Genomic DNA, 19776 nt, shown 5'->3' on the forward strand with positions numbered 1-19776 from the left:
AGGTTAATTATTATTCTTGAGGGTATGGTTGTAAATCCTTGACTGCAAGAACTGCCAAGTAAACTCTTATTTGCTTGACTGTACAAAACCCTCAAGGTAATCATTGTTTTCTTTGGCAACCATTACCGCCAAGTTAATTATTTTAGTATATACATATATAACTATCATGGTAATTACATTTCCAGAAATGATATATAACAAATATAACCAGAAAGTCATTCATATAAATATATATTCCAGCCAACATCATACAACCAACATCCATAGTGGTTCATTACAACAAGTTCATGCCTTCAGGGTAATACTCCAGCCAACAAGTTCATGCCTAGAAGGCAATACGCCAACCAACAAGTTCATGCCTAGATGGCAATACTCTAACAGTCTCCAAATGTTACTAGGTCTAGGTGGCAATATAGTATCATTTCAACATGTCAACACCATATGCATATTGAAACAATTGCCCGCGACTAAACATTAGCAAAAGGTTAGCTGCACATCAGCCTAGTTTGTACCAAAATCTACCAAAAGAATGTCCAGCACTTGGAGCTGTTGGCATTAGTTAGTTGCCCTTGTAGCACTTCCATCTGGAGACAAGTTGATCTCCCTACTAGCTGTAGGACTACGTGATACATGGTCACTATAGTGCTCTTCATCACTGGTTTCATCCCCATCCTCTTCAAGGTCATCGCTGTCTGCTTCAAAGTGGCCATCAACATCACAGTAAATGTCATCATCGCTGTCGCTTCCACACCAGGTGTGGTCGTCTTCGTCTTCTTCTTCTAAATTAGCATTATCTTCGCCATCATATCCATGTGATGATCCAGTGGCCTGCAAAATACACAATATATGCACTTTATTTTCTGGATTCATTTGACAAGCAAAACTAAAGTAATAACATGAAGCATTATTAAATATAAAGTGTTGCGATCTCTGAATTCACATTATTTGGAGCAGACAATGTATCACCTTAAATCTACCAGACTGACAAAGTCGTTTCTAATCAACAGGAAGCCACCTGTTCACTACTGCAACTCAAGTTGGCAGTCTGCCACCAAACAATAATTACTATCTAGATAAACATCCACCAAGCCGTTGTAGTGGGGGAGGCACTGTAGTGACGGCAGCCGCCCCTAGGTTTGTAGCATAAGTGGCCAGGCCACTCTTCTTCCTCCCCGAGCCACTCACTTCCACTCGTAAAAAAGGCTTGGGAGGCCTTGGGCACCTCCCTAAAATCACTCTAGTAAGAGGGGAGGTTTTGAACTTAAATCCTTTGGTGGGGAGCTTGTTTAAGGTAAGAAAATGCTATTCCCACCCTCTAATCCAAGTTTTATTGGTTGGTTAGTGAGCAATTTATATTTTGGTTTTCTCTCTCTTCTATGGAGCTTGAGCTTTGTGTTGACCAAATTAGAGCTTATCTTTGATGCAATTAGTGTTGAATAGGTAGAGACATCACCTTGCACCATCAATTAGGTGATATAGCTTGATTTTAATGGTGATTAATTGTAGTTTCATGTATGGAGAAAAAAGGCATTCTAAATCTAGGGTTTCTTTTTTTTGGTTTTTGTTTCATAAAATTGGAATGTGGTTGGCATGAATAGTTATTGGTAAACTAATAGTTGTTGCTAATATTAATTATTTCTAATAATGGTAGATAATAATTGATACTATTAATTATGTCTAATAATTGTTTCTAACACAATTATTGCTAATAATGATAGCTAATAACCGCCCTTGCATCTGAGACCATCTCGGGTCCAGTCAAAGTGTATTTTCTGAATAATCCAATATTTGACTGGGTCAAACTAGGCAATAAAAGACCTCAAATAAAAAAATTTGAATACAACATAGTTAGACCTCACCAAGGTCTACCTTTGATACACAATACATTTTTGCATTTGGAAAAGTTTCGGTAAACTCTGTTCACATGTTTTGAAAACCCAAGGCGTGACCTGGTCAAACCTGGTCAAACGAGGGAGTAAATGACCTCAAATGAAAAACTTTTGAATACAAGGTAGTTAGAACTCATCAAGATACACATTTCATACATAGGACATTTTTACATTTGAGAAAGTGTTTGTAAACTCTAGTCACAAAGTCTTGAATCACACATAGACTTTATGAAACTACATGCGGGACTTGTGGATTTAGAACTGTACTTTCGTAACGCTTTGTCAAATGTAAAAATGTCCTATGTATCAAATGTAGATCTTGATGAGTGGAACAAACTTTCTATTGATGACTTTCGGAGTTGGGGCCATCTAGGGTCCCGAAAACGTGCGTGTAGCCGTGAAAATTTGAAATTTCAAAATTTGAGTGGTCCAAACCATCTGAGATGAAAAGTTGACTATTACACAAAATGTGTATCTTGATAAGGGGAACAAACTTTGTATTCATGACTTTTGCATCTGAGACCATCTCGGGTCCGGTCAAAGTGTATTTTCTGAAAAATCCAATGTTTGACTTGGTCAAACTAGGTCAAACTAGGCAATAAAAGACCTCAAATGGAAATCCAATGTTTTATTCAAAATGTTCAAATGAAAAATGTTTGAAATAATTCAAATTTACATAAATCTGATTTTTATTTCTAAAAACATTTGATTTTTATTTTTTCAAAAAAAACATGGAATAGTTTAAAATTATACAATTCATATAGATAAATCAATCAAAAAATACAATTGTTTAAATTTATTTTATAAATATATTTTAAAGGTTAAGTATAAACTGTGCGATAGTTTAAATCTATTTTATTTAAAAAAATTAAAATTTGGAAAAAAACTACTGTAAGGGTGGTTCTAGACCTCAACCGCCCTTACAACACTGGTGCCCTAAATAAATAGTGGCCGACTGAGGGGAGGCCCATTCGGCTAAGTTTTGGGCGTGATTCATCCTCTTGACACCGTTGTTAGGCTGCCAAACTCGCCCGCCGGCGCCGCCGCAGCCACAGCCGCTGGTGACCGTGTGCTCCGCCTCCTCCACTCCCCGAGCTCTCCTCCCCCTCCCCCTTCGCCAGTGCCCGTGCCACGCCACCACTCCGCTACAGGTCACCCGGTCGAACCCTAGCCGCTGCCGGGAGCCAGAGATCCGCGCACGGTCAACCGCCCGCGCGCATCCACGAGCCGGGGACCTCCGTCGTCCCTCTTCTTCCGCGAGCTTGGCGACCTGCTCTGTCCGAGAGCTCGTGCGCTCCGCCCTCTCGGAACCCTAGACGCCGCTGGTGGGCCGGAGCTCCACGCGTGGCCGCCCGCCCATCGGTGAGCCTGGGCACTCCGCCTGCTAGGAACCCTAGCCGCCCCCCGTCCGCGACTTTCTCTCCTTCTCCTCCAAAGGTACCGCCCCCTCCTCTCTTTGAGTTCTGGGAAATTTCCACATGAGGCTTGGCAGTTTTTTACACAACCTGAAGGTGCTTTTAATCATTTTGATCTTGTGCACTTGTGCTTTGGAAGTGGAGCACTCAAATCTCCAGTGTGCTTGATCTGTCTAGTAATTATGTGCTTGTGAAAATGGTTTTGTTTGTGTGCAAGTCTAATAGTAGGATCTGTCTAGTAATTATCTGTCTAGTGCACACAAATTTACTGAATACACTGAATGTTTGTGTTTTAACAGTAGGATTTGTGATATTTGAGACATGCAAAATTGTATTCTATCGGTTCCTGTTTACATTGTGTTTTATATTTATCCAATACTTTACCTAAGAATTTGATATCTGCCAATATCATTTTTGTGTCATACCACACCAGTTTTGTATATCAGAGATTCAGAGTTTAGTGTGTAAAGCATTCATAAATTACATATGTTTGACAATAGTGTATAATCTGTGTTTTGGTTGAAAGCATCTATGGTTAATTTTAATTGCTAATAGCTATCTATTCGTTCTGTCTAATTTCTATGTGAGAGATTTGATGATCTGGTTAGTGTTAGGGTTTTTATTAGTGTGTATTGTTGATAGACTATGTTTTGAGATATTGTACATGGACAGTTGGATAGCTTCACCCACTATTTCCTGTTTCAACTAAGCACACCTGAGGTATTTAACATCGTGAATGCAGCATGCATCATTAACACTGAATTTTTTTAGCTACTTAATGCAATGCTGTTAGTTTAGAACTAGTAGTGTTTGTGTTTGCTCGATTTTAGTTCTAGGTAGCTTACTGTCCAATTGTGTTGATTTGTGGTGGCTTACTATCCAATCCTACTACTACTACTGCTTTTGTACTCCAACTGTACTACTACTCTCTCTATGACAGTGTTGTTTATATAGCAGGCTGCTTATATGCCACTCCTCTCTACTACTACTACTACTCTACTGTTGTGGTAGCTTATTGGCATAATTTTGAATTGATGATATTTTTTGAACTGTGCTCCTCTATACTACTACTATACTCTCTCTCCTCTACTCTTGTTTTGTCGATGATGAAATTGTCTAATTCAATACATTATTTTAGAATATGAGCTGACGATCCAAAACTTATGAGTAACTTGGCATCATTACTAGCCGCCTCTATAGTGCCTTCTTCTCTGTTTTGATGCCTTGATGCTCCAAGTTCTTGATCAAATGATGCTAGATATGTTTCTGAGGCCTTTTTTAAACCTTTCCCTCTCCTCACCTCTCCTTCCTCTCTGCTCCTTCTATCTCTCTTATCTTTTCTACTCTCATCCTCTCTCCAACACTACTGCACTAGTCTACTACTAGTGCTAGCTGCTGCTCTACTCTAGTACTCTACTAGTACTACATTACTGTTGGGGCTTACTGTCATTTTGAATTGTGGTGGCTTACTGTCATTTTAATTTATGGCTTACTGTAATCCTACTACTACTGCTGTTGTGCTCCAACTCTACTACTACCCTCTCTATGATAGTTTTATAAACTGTGCTCCTCTATACTACTACTGTACTAGTCTACTCTACGACTAGTACTACTACTATTGCACTACTGCACTAGTCTACTACTAGTTCTAGCTGCTGCTCTACTCTAGTCCTAATTCTACTATTCTTCTCCTCACCTATTACTTCTATGATTTTTCTTCTCTCCTTTGTTTTGCCGATGATGAGATTGTCTAAGTCCATTCATTATATGGAATATGAGCTGATGATCAAGAACTTGTGAGGAACTTGGCATCGTTACCAGCGGCCCCTATATCACATCCTCTTCTCTATTACGATGCCTTTATGCTCCAAGTTCATGATCAAATGATGATGGACATGGTACTAAGGCCTTTACTACTTGTACTACTTGTTTTGTTTTTCAAAATTTCTTGCTCAATGATACAAAAGGTGTAGTGAGACAACATGACAGTCAAATACCCATAGCTTCTCCTAGACCAAAAGCTTCTAGGGGAAACTCGTCTCCAATGGAGTGCCATTGGATACTAGCCTCCCTAGAGGTTTTCGGTCTTGTAGTGCAAATGGGTTTTCTCTTAACCTATTACTGACTGTCATGTAAGTCTATGATCTATGATCACCACAGAGCAGCGGATGGCTCTATAAAGCAGCAACCTGCTAATTTGAGGACACATGAGTTTCTTCTTCTTCTACTACTACTACCGATTACTAATTTGTCTCATTTGTCTGTTCTCTCTCCTATCTTCTCCTCTCTTCTCTGTTTTGATGCCTTCTTCTCTATTTTGATACTTTGATGCTCCAAGTTCATGATCAAATGATGGTAGACATGTTTCTGAGGCCTCTACTACTACTACTACTACTACTACTACTACTACTACTACTACTACTACTACTACTACTACTACTACTACTACTACTACTACTACTACTACTACTACTACTACTATTACTACTACACTACTGCTGCTACTACTACTAAAGCACTGCTGCTACTACTAAAGCACTGCTGCTCTCTCTTCTCCTCTCTTCAACCTACTACTACTACTACTAAAGCACTGCTGCTCTCTCTCTCTCTTCAACCTACTACTACTACTACTAAAGCACTGCTGCTACTACTACTACTAAAGCACTGCTACTGCTGCTACTACTACTACTAAAGCACACTTTATTCCGTTCATCTGTTAGAACAAATCATAAAATGACACGGACAACAAGCAATGCAGCCCGATCCAACGAACATGAAGAGCACCCTAGCCCTAGAGAGCAAGAAATACATGATCCGTTTTCTCAGGAATAGTTTGATGAAGAAGTGGGCAATGGTGTAGTATTTATGCTTACTCAGGAGGAGTCTGGCGAGGAGCAAGGGGGAGAAGCGGGAAGAGGAGAGACTGATGAAGGATCTAGCAAGGACGATGACTCAACCTCAGGATATGAATGTCTTGAGGATCCACACCCATGTGAACCTAGACAGAAGCCAACGACGGATGAGTTGGACAAGCACTTGACCCAAACGAGGAGGTAGAGATATGAAAGTCCCTTAGTAAATCATAAATTTTGGTAACGATATGGCTGTGTTACCCCTACTAACACTTTGACCTATTGTTTATATAGGTCCCTCCTAAACCTCCAAAAATACCATGTCGGCATCCGGCATGTTTCGCCGGACATGACAGGGCAAGGGAAAGGAGGGCAGAGGCAACAGGCACAGAGACTCCATTGTGGCCTCTACTCCGCAACCTGAAGGCACAACCTCGGCCTCGACTACCAAAGTGAAAAGGAAAGGAGGGGTCAGAAAGCCAAACCACTATCCAAATGCAAAAATGATTTATGTGATTGACGAGGCTGGGGAAGAAGGGCAGATCCTTAAGCCAAAGGAGTTCCAACCAAAATTCCGCAATGCAATTGAGCCCTAGTCAGAGACAAGTTGAACCCATCAATCCATAATTGGCACGACTATCCAAAGGACATAAAGGATGACCTATGGAAAAATCGTCTATTGGTCAATTTTAATTTTAGGATTCTGGCAGAGAAGCTACCTCTAGTAAGACGACGTGCTATGAAGATGATGGGAGAATCCTTCCAACGTTGGAGGAATGAGCTAAACACTGAGTACATCAAAAAGGGGTTAACTCCTCATTCCATAAGTATGGACACATAACTCCTACTATCTAGGCGTCGCTCGTGGCTGAGAAGACTGCACCATAATCTTTGGCCTTAAGTGAAAAGAACAGCTTGCAGGCGAAGAAGAACATCCACCACCCTCGTCGAGGCCCCAGTGGCTACGAGGGCAAGGAAGAGATGTTTATAAAGATGGAATAGGAGGCCGTAGCTGCTGCGAATACAAAAGTAATGAAATTGAAGCCACGCACCAAGCGTTGGGTCTTTGCAAGGAATCTGAAAGAATCAGGCAGCAGTCTGAAATTTGCCAAGCCAGAGACCGAGGAGGCAGTGTCAAGGATAATGAAATATTCTGAAGACATCGACAAGGGCTCATTCACTCCTTCTATAGAGAAGGACGAGCTTAGCCTTGGCTTAGGAAACCCCGAGCATACAGGCCGTGTTATGGGGTTAGGGAAACATAAGACCTAGAAGGAAAGATTTCGAGAGGATGTGGAGATGTACAAGAAACATGGTAGAAACTGAGAGAAGAGTCTTGCCACCCTAGTGAAGACCCTAGTTGCTAAGGAACTACAGGAGCAAGGACTGTCTACTTTGTGACGGTCACAAATGGAGCCACCTAGGGATTTGGTTCTAGTTGGTAGCCCTCCGAATGTTCAAAGAAGCCAAGGTTCCAATGCAACCTCCACCTCAGTCGATCACATACGGGTGCCAACTCGTTGCATCCTGTTGATTCCCATCGGTAGGGGATAGGAGATGGCTGAGGTGACAACAGGTCCGGCGCATCCACCAACTCCAGGTGACATCTGGCACCATAAACCGGTCCCGGCCAACTATAGTAAGGTTGAGGTGCATACCGTGAATCTCGACTACGCGAAACATAAGATTGAACACCCAACTAGCGAGGGGATTCATGAGCTCGGACTACTCATGAAACAGTTCATCCTCTGGTACAAAAAGGATATTGTGTTGAATGTTTCCTCGCCAACTCCGAGTGATGTACACCTGGAGAGAGTCCACCTTGAGGATGGAGAGGTGTATTCACCGTCTCATGAGGACCACTTGATGCGCTGGCGAGCAAGGGGTCAAGCTAGGGCATGATGAGACGCCACATGAGCCTCAAATAGGTGAACCTTCTATAGCTCGTGCTGAGCCAGAGCATGAGACGCCACATGTGCCTCATAGCCCGCAACCTTCTAGAGGTTGTGCCGAGCCAGAGCGTGACGAGACACTGTGCCTCATAGCCCACAACCTTCTACAGCTCGTGCTGAGTCAGAGCGTGACGAGACACCACATGTGCCTCCTAAGCCACAACCTTCTCCAGCTCGCCCCGTGCAAGGCCATGATGAGATGGCACAAACTTTTCAACAAGCAACGCCGACACATGAAGAACTACTCCCTCTAGTATGTGAAGCTCGTGAAAAGATCCCCATCATGATAAGGTCGATAGGGTCAACATCTTTTGTGGATATGAACGTCTCGGGTATGTACAAGTGGTATGCTCATAACCAGTTCAAGCCTGAGAACCAAGGCCCAAACAAATTTGCCTACAGGATACCCACTGACACCTCAGACTACACAATAATAACGAAGTATCCATATGTTGAAACCATCAAGTGGTCAAAGGATTGCCCGAAAGAATATGTAAGAGGCAAATGTTTCATACCAAACTGGATCCTGTGTAAGATGCCATATGGAATGAGAAGGTTCCATGATTGGTACTACTTGCATGTTTCACGTACAGAACTGAATGTGTTGGAAGCAATAATACCTGCTCGCACATTTGGAGGCCCTGCTTCGGGTATTGCCTTTGACTTCAGCGACCTCCAATCATGCTTTCACCTTAGTTCAATGTCGATGAATCTAATTCGCACTTGGTGCCTGTAAGTCCTCTTCCTCTTGATATGATCTGAAAGTAACCTAGTTGGATTTTGTTGTAACTAACTTACGTCGTGATTTTTAGAATGCAAGCACACTTTATGAAATCTACATGCTCAAACAAAAGCCAGGTATGTAGACCCTATGCCTATAGCACAAATAAATTTTAATTACCCATCGAGATGGGAATTGGATGCGCCACAGCTAGCTGCTGGAGGGACGTTGGCGGAGAAAGAAAAGATCCGTGCAGCCAAAATAAGAGAGTCCCTTAAGGTTGCGGCATGGATTGCCGTATGTTTAAAGAATCTCCAACACTTCGAAACAATATGGATACCATACCACTTCAAGTAAGTTTGATTGTATACTTAACGATTGTTTGGTATATCTTATTTCGATGCAAAGATACTTATGTGTTTATTTAAAATTGTTGTAGCAATCACTGGATAGTCATAGGCGTCGATGTCGGGATGAACATGGCATGGATCTGTGATTCTGTAGATTTTGACCCTCACACATATAAAGACTTCATGCCAATTCTCATTACGTAAGCAAATTAGTAATCCTAGTAACCTTATATGATTCATTTTAATATTGACTTCTGCATACTATAAGTCACATCGATTCTCATTCAAACAGGGCATTCAGGGCCTATGTCAAGAATCACAAAGGAAGGCATGACCCAGTTGTGGGGAGCCACTTGCGTTTCCAATCTCTATGTTCGGTAAGTGCGACTTAGTTTGGCACAAAATTACTAATTTTTTCAGTACTTATACTTGACATCTCCATTTGCAAATTGAAACATAGTTCCCCAAGCAAAGGCTAGGGAGTTTGCATTGTGGATACTATGTATGTGCTTTCATCAGTAACATAAATGGATACAGGAGACACCCTGAATTGGTAAGTTCGAATCTCTTAGTGGGTTGTAGTATGAAAACATAGTATTTCTCACTTAGCTTTGCAATCTCTTTTTTACACTAGACTTAAACTTGTCTTTTACGATCTTGTAGTGAAAAGAAGAAAAAGGACTAAAAAGGGATGTCTACAGGGATGACGACCTCTTAGAGATTGACGATGACCTTTGCAACTTTATAATGGACCATGTTGTTTATTACAAAGGTGATTACCATAACCTACTTTCTGACTTAGGTAGCAATCCTCTTTACCAGCACCTCCGTCAGTGGGATAGGCTATGTCTAGGTTGTTGGTTACATGTGAACTTGTGGTAATGAATTGTGATCGATTTGTAATGGACTTGGAAAAAATTCGGACTTTTTGGATGGATTTGTAATGGACTTGGAAACATTTCGGACTTCAAATGTGTTGGACTATAAATGTGGTGTTGTGGATCTGATTATATATGTATGGATCTGTGATGTTGTGAATCTAATTATATATATATATATTATATATAAAATTCATAGGGTATAATTATATATCACTTTCCAAACTTAATTATAACATACATCGATCGATATAGATAGGAATTGAGAGACGACTGTTGGGTATTTTAAACGCAAACAGAAAAATCCGTAAGCGCACGGATACCGATGTAGCTTTCACCTGGGAGTATTCCAGAGTATCGATTTTCCACAGGGAACGTGAGTGTACTAATTAAGATTCAAGATCGTCCAAGGATAACTATATAATTATTTTTGGTGGGAAGAGAGGAAGTTTCCTAAGAGTTCTCTAGTTGATCTAAGAATCAAAAATTACTTCAAAGATTATTTATTTCGGGACATCAGAACACTAACCATAGAAAGAGATGAGAAGGGGGCTAGGAAGCTCTGACTACGGTCCTACAAACACCGATCCAAACGAGGTGGAATACGTCGACCGTTAGGGCTGTCACTATCCTAGGGCTACCACAACAATCCGTAGGATTGGGTGCAATTCCACGTAATTGCAAGACTAAACACCATGTCTAATCTATTAATTACTACTCTAGCGTTATAAACACTAGAGCACTTGATGCAAGCGGGAATCCAATAAATAACTTGAATGTAAATAAAAGTAATTAAAGAACTCAAGAATTATGAATTGAAGAACTTGGAGAACGATGAAGAACGAACCAGTTGCAGCAAAAGTATAATGTTAAGGAAGATCCGACAGATTCGACTCCTCCTCCGCTCTCCTCTTCTCTCTCCCTATTTTCTAGATTACAACTAGAACTAACTAGAACTAGATGAACTAGAGGGATCCTCTCTATTTGGATGAATAATTGAAACCCTAGTTTTGATTCTGTAGAAGAGGTATGCTCTCCAGGGGCCAGGGGCCTTGCTTATATAGTCTTTTCAGATGCATCTGGGCTGTCGGATCAAACCAACATTGATTGAACGATTATCCTTGATCCTTTAGGTCGGTGGAGTGTGATCCGCGAAACGGGTCCGAATTGGACACTATAGGAGGGCGGGCGCCCTGCCCCCGGGCCCGATCGCCTTCCCGTTCGTTCCCGTGGCTTCTGGAGTCTTCTAGATAATAGAAAATTGTGTGGCACGTTAATATCTCTATGTAAACCCGACGTGTGGGGGTTTCCTCCGTATTTCCTGATAACCCCCTACAGAAATAGACAAACACCAAAACTCGTGGAATTCTGTCAGATAAAACCCTAAGTCTGGGTGTTGGTTGCATTTGGATCCTTTTCCATGATTAGTTGATGGTTAAATGTGAGCATTAAGGACCGTTAACAAGCTCCCCCAAGCTTAACCTTTGCTCGTCCCTGAGCAAAGATGGACTCAAGAGTTTCTTCAGTGATTTCATGCCTTAAAGGTACACATACGTTCAAACAAGATCTCATCTCTAGGTTAGGGTAAACTGTTAAGATTTAAACTTACTCATTTTTACCTTCCACCATGGGGCTTGCAACCGTCACTTGTGTCTTGAGCAGTTAAAAGATAGAACGGTCTAGTCAAGCGCCATGTCTCTTGTTCTTCGATTAACTATAGCTCTGGAGTTTTTGCAGATTTTCAAATAAAACTCAGAGATTCCTTGTATGACACTCTTTAGTCTCTCTTTTGTGGTATTTCTGGATCCTTACCAAGGCAGTAATGGTGTATGCCTTCTCTCAAAGTATGTGGTATTTTTGGTATGAGGCATAGTGGCATTGCCTTCTCTCTCACCCTACTCTAATAAGGTGTTGATATCTGGAGCTCATAGGTGGGAGACAGCTAATACATACTTACATGACATTTATTGCATAGTAAAACCGTGGATCCAGAAGAACAAGTCAATAAGTCAGATCAAGATGTGCATGTGTGGCGAATGAATGGTGTATGGTGATGATGGTGATAACAATGGTGAAAGTCTAATTCTACTTGTGCTCTTTTGAGGGATACATAATTTTCTTGCTCTTTTGAAACTTTTTGAGGAGAATGAGATGCTCTATATTTTATTATTCTTTTCTCTCAGGTGGGTATCTTGTACCCCTAATTCTACTGTCAGACACTTGTCCATTTTTACCTCTCGTCTCACTTTTTCTTTTCTTTCGAGGTTCCGGGCACTTGTCCCTTTTTATTTCCTCGTATCTTTTCTTTTTTTAGAGCACTCACCTCTTTAAAGAATGTAGCAAGTGGTAGTAACCGAAATAACTTGAGCATTTATTTCACAGGGGAAAATAGAAATAGGAGAATGTTTTTGGCTATTCTCTCTCGGATTAGGAGTAGAATATTTTTGGGTGAATCTGGATATAGAAATGAGTGGATGTATGTGGATGCGTACTTCCGGAGTAGAAGCAGCATGTGTGAGTGAACGTGCAAGTGAATCTTGATTTATCCACATGACAAGCTCCTAAGGGTCTACACAGCTTGACCACACTCAATACTCATAAGCAGTAAAAAGTAAATGAATGGTTCATAGTCTAATAAGCATGTATATATGGCTGTGTTAGGATTTTAAACTCTCATCATACAGGAACTCATCATGCAACATTTGAAAGATTTTCAAAGATAAAATTCTCTAGAATTCTAGCATCTCTTGGAACAGATAAACAATAGCTCAACCTTCCTATATCGTATCCGTTAACCACTTAGACTTTAGATCAAGTACTCTTCCCACAAGTTCAGGTTTAGAGCAAATCTTAATTAATAACAGTCATGCCTAAATTTGAGAGAGATTTCTATTTTGAGAACTAGGCAGAGCAACTATTCATCATTTCCATGTGAGAGCTTATCATGAAGGTTCATAGCAAACTTTATTTATTTATTTATTTAGCAAACTAAGTAAAGATATATATAAGCACAAAATCTTTATTTGGATTTTTATGATTATGCATCTTTTTATTATTTGAGTAAAGTATAAACATGAGTAGAACACTTAGCTGGATAAATGGGGGTGCTCTCCTCCAAGCTGGATTTTGACGTAATTTCTCCTGATGTAGCTAGCAGGTGGCGGAGGTGTATTTGAATGTCGGCAGCACCCTGACAGCGATTAGGATGTCCTCCGTCTACTAGTCTTCTTTGATCCTTGAATTATGTGGAGCTCAAATAGACAACAAAGCTTTGTGGAACTGGTTAAGTGTTAGCATAAATATCTAGCCTTTATCATGTTGAGCCTCCTCAATAAATGTTACTGTCTTTAGTAGGATCATAAATTTATTTTTCTAGGACATAAATATATTTATTTTATTTTTACGCCACCACAGTGAATGTACTTATGGGTTTTATGCCATGAGCATGTTGACGGTCCTTAAGTACTAAAATTAATAATCAAATAAACATGAAAAAGGATCAATATGAAACAAACATCTAGAATTAGGGTTTTATCTGACAGAATTCCACGAGTTTTGGTGTTTATTTATTTCTGCAGGGGTTTATCAGAAAATATGGAGAGAAGGCCCACATGTCATGTTTACAACGAGATAATTACGTGCCGCGCAATTTTCCTCAATCTAGAAGGGTCTAGAAGCCACGGGAACGAACGGGAAGCGATTCGGGCTCGGGGGCAGGGCGCCCGCCCAGGTCAGGAAGCCAAACAGGACTCTGCTTCGGGGCAAGACTCCACCGACCTAAAGGATCAATCTAAACCATACAATCTATGTCGGTTTGATCCAATGGCTCACGTTCACTTGAGGGGACTATAAAACCAGACCCCCTGGCCCCTGGAGGAGAAGAGGAGAAATCATTATTCAGAGGTAGCCATCAAAGTTAGGGTTTAGAGCTTCTCTCCCACAGAGAATTAGAATTCGCTACTCCCTAATCCTTCAAGTTTAGAGGTTGATTAGATAGCAATTAGAGAAGTAGAGCACTACGCTCTGGATTCGGATCTTCGGTAATAAAGATTGGTATTATTCATATCTTTCTCTAATTCTATTGTTCTAATTGCATTATGTCTCTAATTATTATGTTCTTAGTTCGCTCTAGTTCTATAGTTGATATAGTTATAATTGATAATGAGTTTATGTATAAGTTTGCAAAGCGCTTAGCTCTTGACGCGAGGGAGTTAGGTGATAGATCACATGTGAGCGTGGTGCTTAGATGTTATTTATCTGCAAATGTATCCTATTGGCCGGGTCGTGTGGTAGTTCGCGATAGTGACAGCTTCGTTGATTCTTATATAGTCCACCCTCCGTTGATAGGACAGGCAGGACCGGTATTGTGGAGTAAGTCATGCGATGTTCTGATTTACTTTATCAATGTTCCTTATACATGAATGAAGAGTCTCTTATGCTATACATGATCTTGTAGATAACTAGAGTAGATTATGACTTAGTAGTTAGTAGATAACTTAGAATCCATTCTCTAGCTAATCCGACATCACCTACATATATGAGGAGTAGTCTATTTTCTAATCGCTGTGCTCTTTATCCCATGAACTTATAATTCGTTATCATTATCTTTATGGTTTACCCCCTGCTAAAGTAAGTGACTGTGTGACGAGTTTCTCATTAGTAATCATGTTCTTGCAAGTTTATCTCTAGTCTATGCCTTGATAGATTTTGCCCTTTGATTTAATTTCATCTTCTTGAGATCCCTTGAGCAAAATTATAAATAACGATACCTGGAATACTTATCCTGGTGAAATGCTACAATGAGGTGTTTTATCTGTGCGCTTGCAGATAGAATAGATTATTTTCTAGAGAGCCTTTACATTTATAAATACCTTTGTACACTCTGGCGCCATGCTAGGGATGACAACCTAGTATCTAAGTGGTGTTAGCTAGTGTCAACAAGCATTTCTGGCGCCGTTGTCGGGGAACTATAGGAATTATATGAGTCTCAGGAATAAGTCATAAAAGGGAACAAAAGGGTAATATTTAGGAAAGCCAGAAAATCAATCAAGGTTATTCATATAAAATATTAGACTAGACTATAGAGAAATAATTGCATAAAACAGCTACTAAGTGAGAAATCATAACAAGGCACCGCTGCTTTAGCAGGTTCACCCTGTTGTTTTTCTATGTTTATATTTTTATACAGGGTATAACAGGATTGACTTTGGGTACATTCAACTCTTCATCATCAGAACCAAAGCAATCTAGAGAAGAAGAAGCTAGCTACCAATTGCTGAAGCTATGGCACAAAAGACCTTGCAAGAATTCTCTGCTCCAAGTCTTGACAACATTCCGGTCAAGCCTCATCAATTTGGTACAAACCGGTCCAAGATTTGCAGTAGAAGAAGGAATACCCGAGTTTGAGCTCAAGTCAAGCCTCATCAATTTGGTACAAGCTACACAATTCAGTGGAAAGGCACATGAAGATGCCAGTGCACACTTGCAGAATTTCTTAGAGATTGGGAGCACAATCCACATCAACGGAGTTGACAAAGACGTCATACTACTTCGCCTTTTTCCATTCTCACTAGAAGGAAAATCGAGGAAGTGGTTCTACACTCATCAAGATAACATCAACAACTGGACGAACTTGTCAGATGCCTTTCTATCAAAGTTTTTCCCTATAGGCAAAACAACTGCCTTAAGAGGGAATATTGTCAGTTTTCAACAGCAGAAGACAGAAGCCATTTCAGAAGCATGGGAGCGTTTTCAAGGATACATATCAGATTGTCCTCACCATGGAATGGCCACATGGTTACTTATGCAGACCTTCTACCATGGATTAACCTAGAAGGCTCGTGAGTGCCTAGATGCATCTGCTAAAGGATCATTCTTGGAGCTTACAACTGGAAAAGCAGAGATACTTTTGGATAAGATAGCAGAAAATCAAAGCTGGTTCCAAGATAAAGCTCAACAATGTCATCAAACTGAAGAAATACTAGAAGAAGTAAAAGCATTATCAACTAAGATGGAAAATTTGCTCCATTGGATTGACCAGAGGGCCAAGTTCAAAGAAGATCAAAGGGCCATTGAGACAGCATACAAATATCAACCAACTTCGAGTCAACCCAATAGCAAAGGTATGAATTCAGGTAATACTTTCAAGCAACTTTCATTAAAAGAGATAATTGCTCAACAAACCAAAATTAATGATGAAGTTAAACAAAGGCTAGATACAAATGAATCATCTCTAAAAGATATACACAATAAAATGGATTTTCTACTAACTGCCTTTGATGAGCAAAACACTCTTAATAAAAGGGTAGAGCTTAAATTAATAAAGATAGCTGCTGCACTGCCTGTTGCTACTAACATTGAGCAGGTAAAGAATATAACTACTAGAGGAGGCAAAGCTACCAGAGATCCACCATACCCAAAAGAGAAACAAAGAACATCAGCACCAGTGCAACCAGCAGTGATAGAAGAAGAAAGCCCAGTTGAAGCAGAAAATCTGCTACAACCACCAAGAACTGGAGAAATGAGGAAAGATTTTTACGACACCAACTATTTGCCATTTCCCAGAAGAAACAGAGGACTGCAGTCGGATGAGCAGTTTGGTAAGTTTGTAGAGGTCATTCAGAAATTATATGTCAACATACCTCTGCTCGATGCCATTCAGGTACCTACATATGCAAAGTACATCAGAGATATTCTTAACAAGAAGAGACCACTGCCCACCACTGAGGTTATCAAGCTGACAGAAGAATGTAGTGCGGCCAACCTTAATAAACCACCAAAGAAGAAGGAAGATCCAGGATGTCCCACTATTGATTGCTCGATCGGAAACCAACACTTCAACAATGCACTTTGTGATCTCAGAGCAAGTGTCAGTGTGATGCCAGCATCAGTCTACAAGAAGCTTGAGCATGCAACCTTAGAACCAACATCAATGTGTCTACAACTAGCGGATCAATCGGTTCGACACCCGTTGGGCATCGCCAAGAACATTCCAGTCAAGATCAGAGATTTCCTTGTGCCAGTAGACTTCGTAGTACTAGACATGAGTCCTGACTCGAAAGTGTCCTTCATCCTTGGAAGGCTATTTCTGAGCACTGCCAATGCCCACATTGATGTCGGAAAAGGAGAAATCAAGTTCAACATAAACGGTCAAGAAGAACACTTCACATTCAAACCCAGACCAGAGAGAGACTCTACAGTGAAGGAAGTTCATGAAGAACCACTGGAGACACCATCTCCGGAGGAAGGTAACTCAGAAGATTAAAAGAATTGGAGGTCCAGCTTGGGGGACCTAAAAATCTCAAACCCTCACCGGGAGGTAAATCGGTATTTACCCGCATTATTAATTTTCTCATATTTAAATTCTTGCATAATTAATTCTTGCATTAGTCATATATATTCATAACATAATTATAATAATCAAAAATCCCCATATAAATAATATTCGTGGTGTGTAACAACCCATATTTATTATTGTGGAGGCACAAAAATATTTCCCATTATCATTTTAATTAAGTTTCAATTCTCATAGATTTTTCCTGCATTATATTGATCTTCTAGAAGCATGACCCACACTCTTTGGGTCCCACATGTCATACACTTCACCTCACATACATCCCATCACATAATTTCATCCACCAATATGTTTCCACTCACCTGACATCTTTCCACCGTCCAAGCACCACCAACACAATATTATTCTGCGTGAGATCAAAGCAAGGAAGCAAGTGGAGGAGGCACACCCAGGATGGGCATCACAAGTGGGCGCCCGCCCACCTACCAAGGGCGCCCGCCCTGTCCCCTGCTCAGCTTATAAAAGGCCACCTCCAGCTCTCCTTCTCTTCACACAAACACTCCAGAAAACCACACAAGTTTCAGTTTCCCGAGAAGGAGCTCTTGTAGTGAAGAGAAGAGAGTAGAGAGAAGAGGAGAGTGGAAGAGAAGGTTGGAGTTCTTTTGAGTGAGAGAGTATTTATCACCTAGCAAGTAGTGATCCCGTTGTCTAAGCGGAAGTAAAAAGTTGTTTAGGGGGAGGCTCTACCAAAATAGAAACTTGTCTTGAACGATTAACCCCTGGACTACTGACACTCCGGACAGCTGACCACTAACATTTTATCTCACATTTTGCACCAGCTGTGTTTTTGCCAACTTTTGTTTGCAGGATGTTTAAGAAGGTGAAGAATGCAGGGAAGGCTCTTAAGAACATTGGTACAAGGAGTTCATCCCGACACTCCTCACAACCATCAGAGATGAGTGTCGACCCGACACCCACACAAGCTCCATCATCTTCATCAGGTCAGCAAGTTAAGGTCCTTCTCAAGATAGGAGACCTTGGACTGAAGACCCGAAGAGAGAAGGAAGTATATCAGCAATTAAAGAACAAAGATTTCATTCATACCCCTACTCTCGATCCAACCCTACTACAAGAAATAGGTATGGACACTGAATTCGACTTAATTTTTCAAATGATGGGTTGGACAAATTTTTGGAATATAACTGAGCTGGGTTCTCGTCTTCTCACCCTCGAATTTCTTTGCACCTTACAATACTATGAGGGGGGAATTGTTTTTCGGATGTTCAAACAGGAAATTATGTTGTCTTGGAGAGAGCTGAGCGACCATCTTGGTTTCTCTTCAAGATGCATCCTGAACATTGACTCCGATTTACCCAACTTTGAGAGACACCAGTTTTGGAGAGAAATATCTAGAGATAATTTTTACAGTCAAGCCCGAACCAGTGACATGGAACACCCCACTCTTAGGATGTTCCACAAATGGCTTGGGTACAATCTTTTCTATCGTGATGATATTAGGAAAGTAAGAGTAGGAGATTTACAACTTTTATATGCTGCTATTAGTAAAGTACCTACTTCACCTGTTACATTATTAGTTTCACATTGGCTTAGTATACCTAGTCTGCAGGGACCAGTAGGATGTACTTCACTTATCACTCGTCTAGCCACTAATCTTCACTTACTAGAAAATTCATCGTTGGACTTCATAGAAGAATTAAGAATTTACCATGGCTATGACACATTTAGACAAGCTCGGATGTTAAAGAAAGAGGGGAATACAATGTATATGCTGTATGATGATAAAGGCAAGATTCGGTTACCTAACCCGAACCTTGGCCTCTACGCTGTGCAAAACTTTTTGATTGAGATTGCAGCAACACCAGTGAACCAGAGAACTCCACAGCGAGTGGCATCTGAAAGGATAACCACTCACCGAGAACGCACTTGGTATGGAGCTGACCCTGGACCAGAAGAAGCAGCGCACTTGCATTATTGCGATTACAATCCACGAGTCCTTCGAGACCCATGGGCTCGTCATGCGCAACCACAAGAGCCAACAGAGGAGACATGGCCGGAGAGCCAAGATCACCAGTGGACAAACCTGCCTTTTCATACGGGCAGGTACTCCACTGATCCATATGGAGCTTTAGGATCCAGACCTCCGCCCCAATTTGATGCAGGACGATACTCCGACGCCTCCTACGCTTTCATGAATGACTACTATCAAGAGGCCGGTGCTTTCTTCACTCGTACCGACAACACCCTCCTCGACATCCAGAACACGCAAGCAGAACATGGAAGACTTCTGGAAGAACAGCAAAAATGGAACCAGGACCATGCCATTGTAGTAGAAGAGCTGAGACAAGATACAACAACAATGCACGACAACATCACAACCATGATGCGGTTCTGGAACATCGGGTAA

The 19776-nt window shown here is 40.9% G+C and overlaps 1 protein-coding gene across 1 annotated transcript in view; it reads right to left on the minus strand.

The window, feature by feature from the left end:
* The window catches only part of LOC110432651, a 52683-nt gene continuing 33462 nt past the window's right edge, over nucleotides 556-19776 (minus strand). Inside the window, exon 2 of the mRNA XM_021453427.1 lies at nucleotides 556-828. Coding sequence (XP_021309102.1) covers nucleotides 556-828 — 273 coding nt within the window. The remainder of the gene's footprint in view (nucleotides 829-19776) is intronic.

This window comes from Sorghum bicolor, chromosome 2, assembly GCF_000003195.3.
Source record: "Sorghum bicolor cultivar BTx623 chromosome 2, Sorghum_bicolor_NCBIv3, whole genome shotgun sequence".
In the NCBI taxonomy this organism is placed as follows: Eukaryota; Viridiplantae; Streptophyta; class Magnoliopsida; order Poales; family Poaceae; genus Sorghum; species Sorghum bicolor.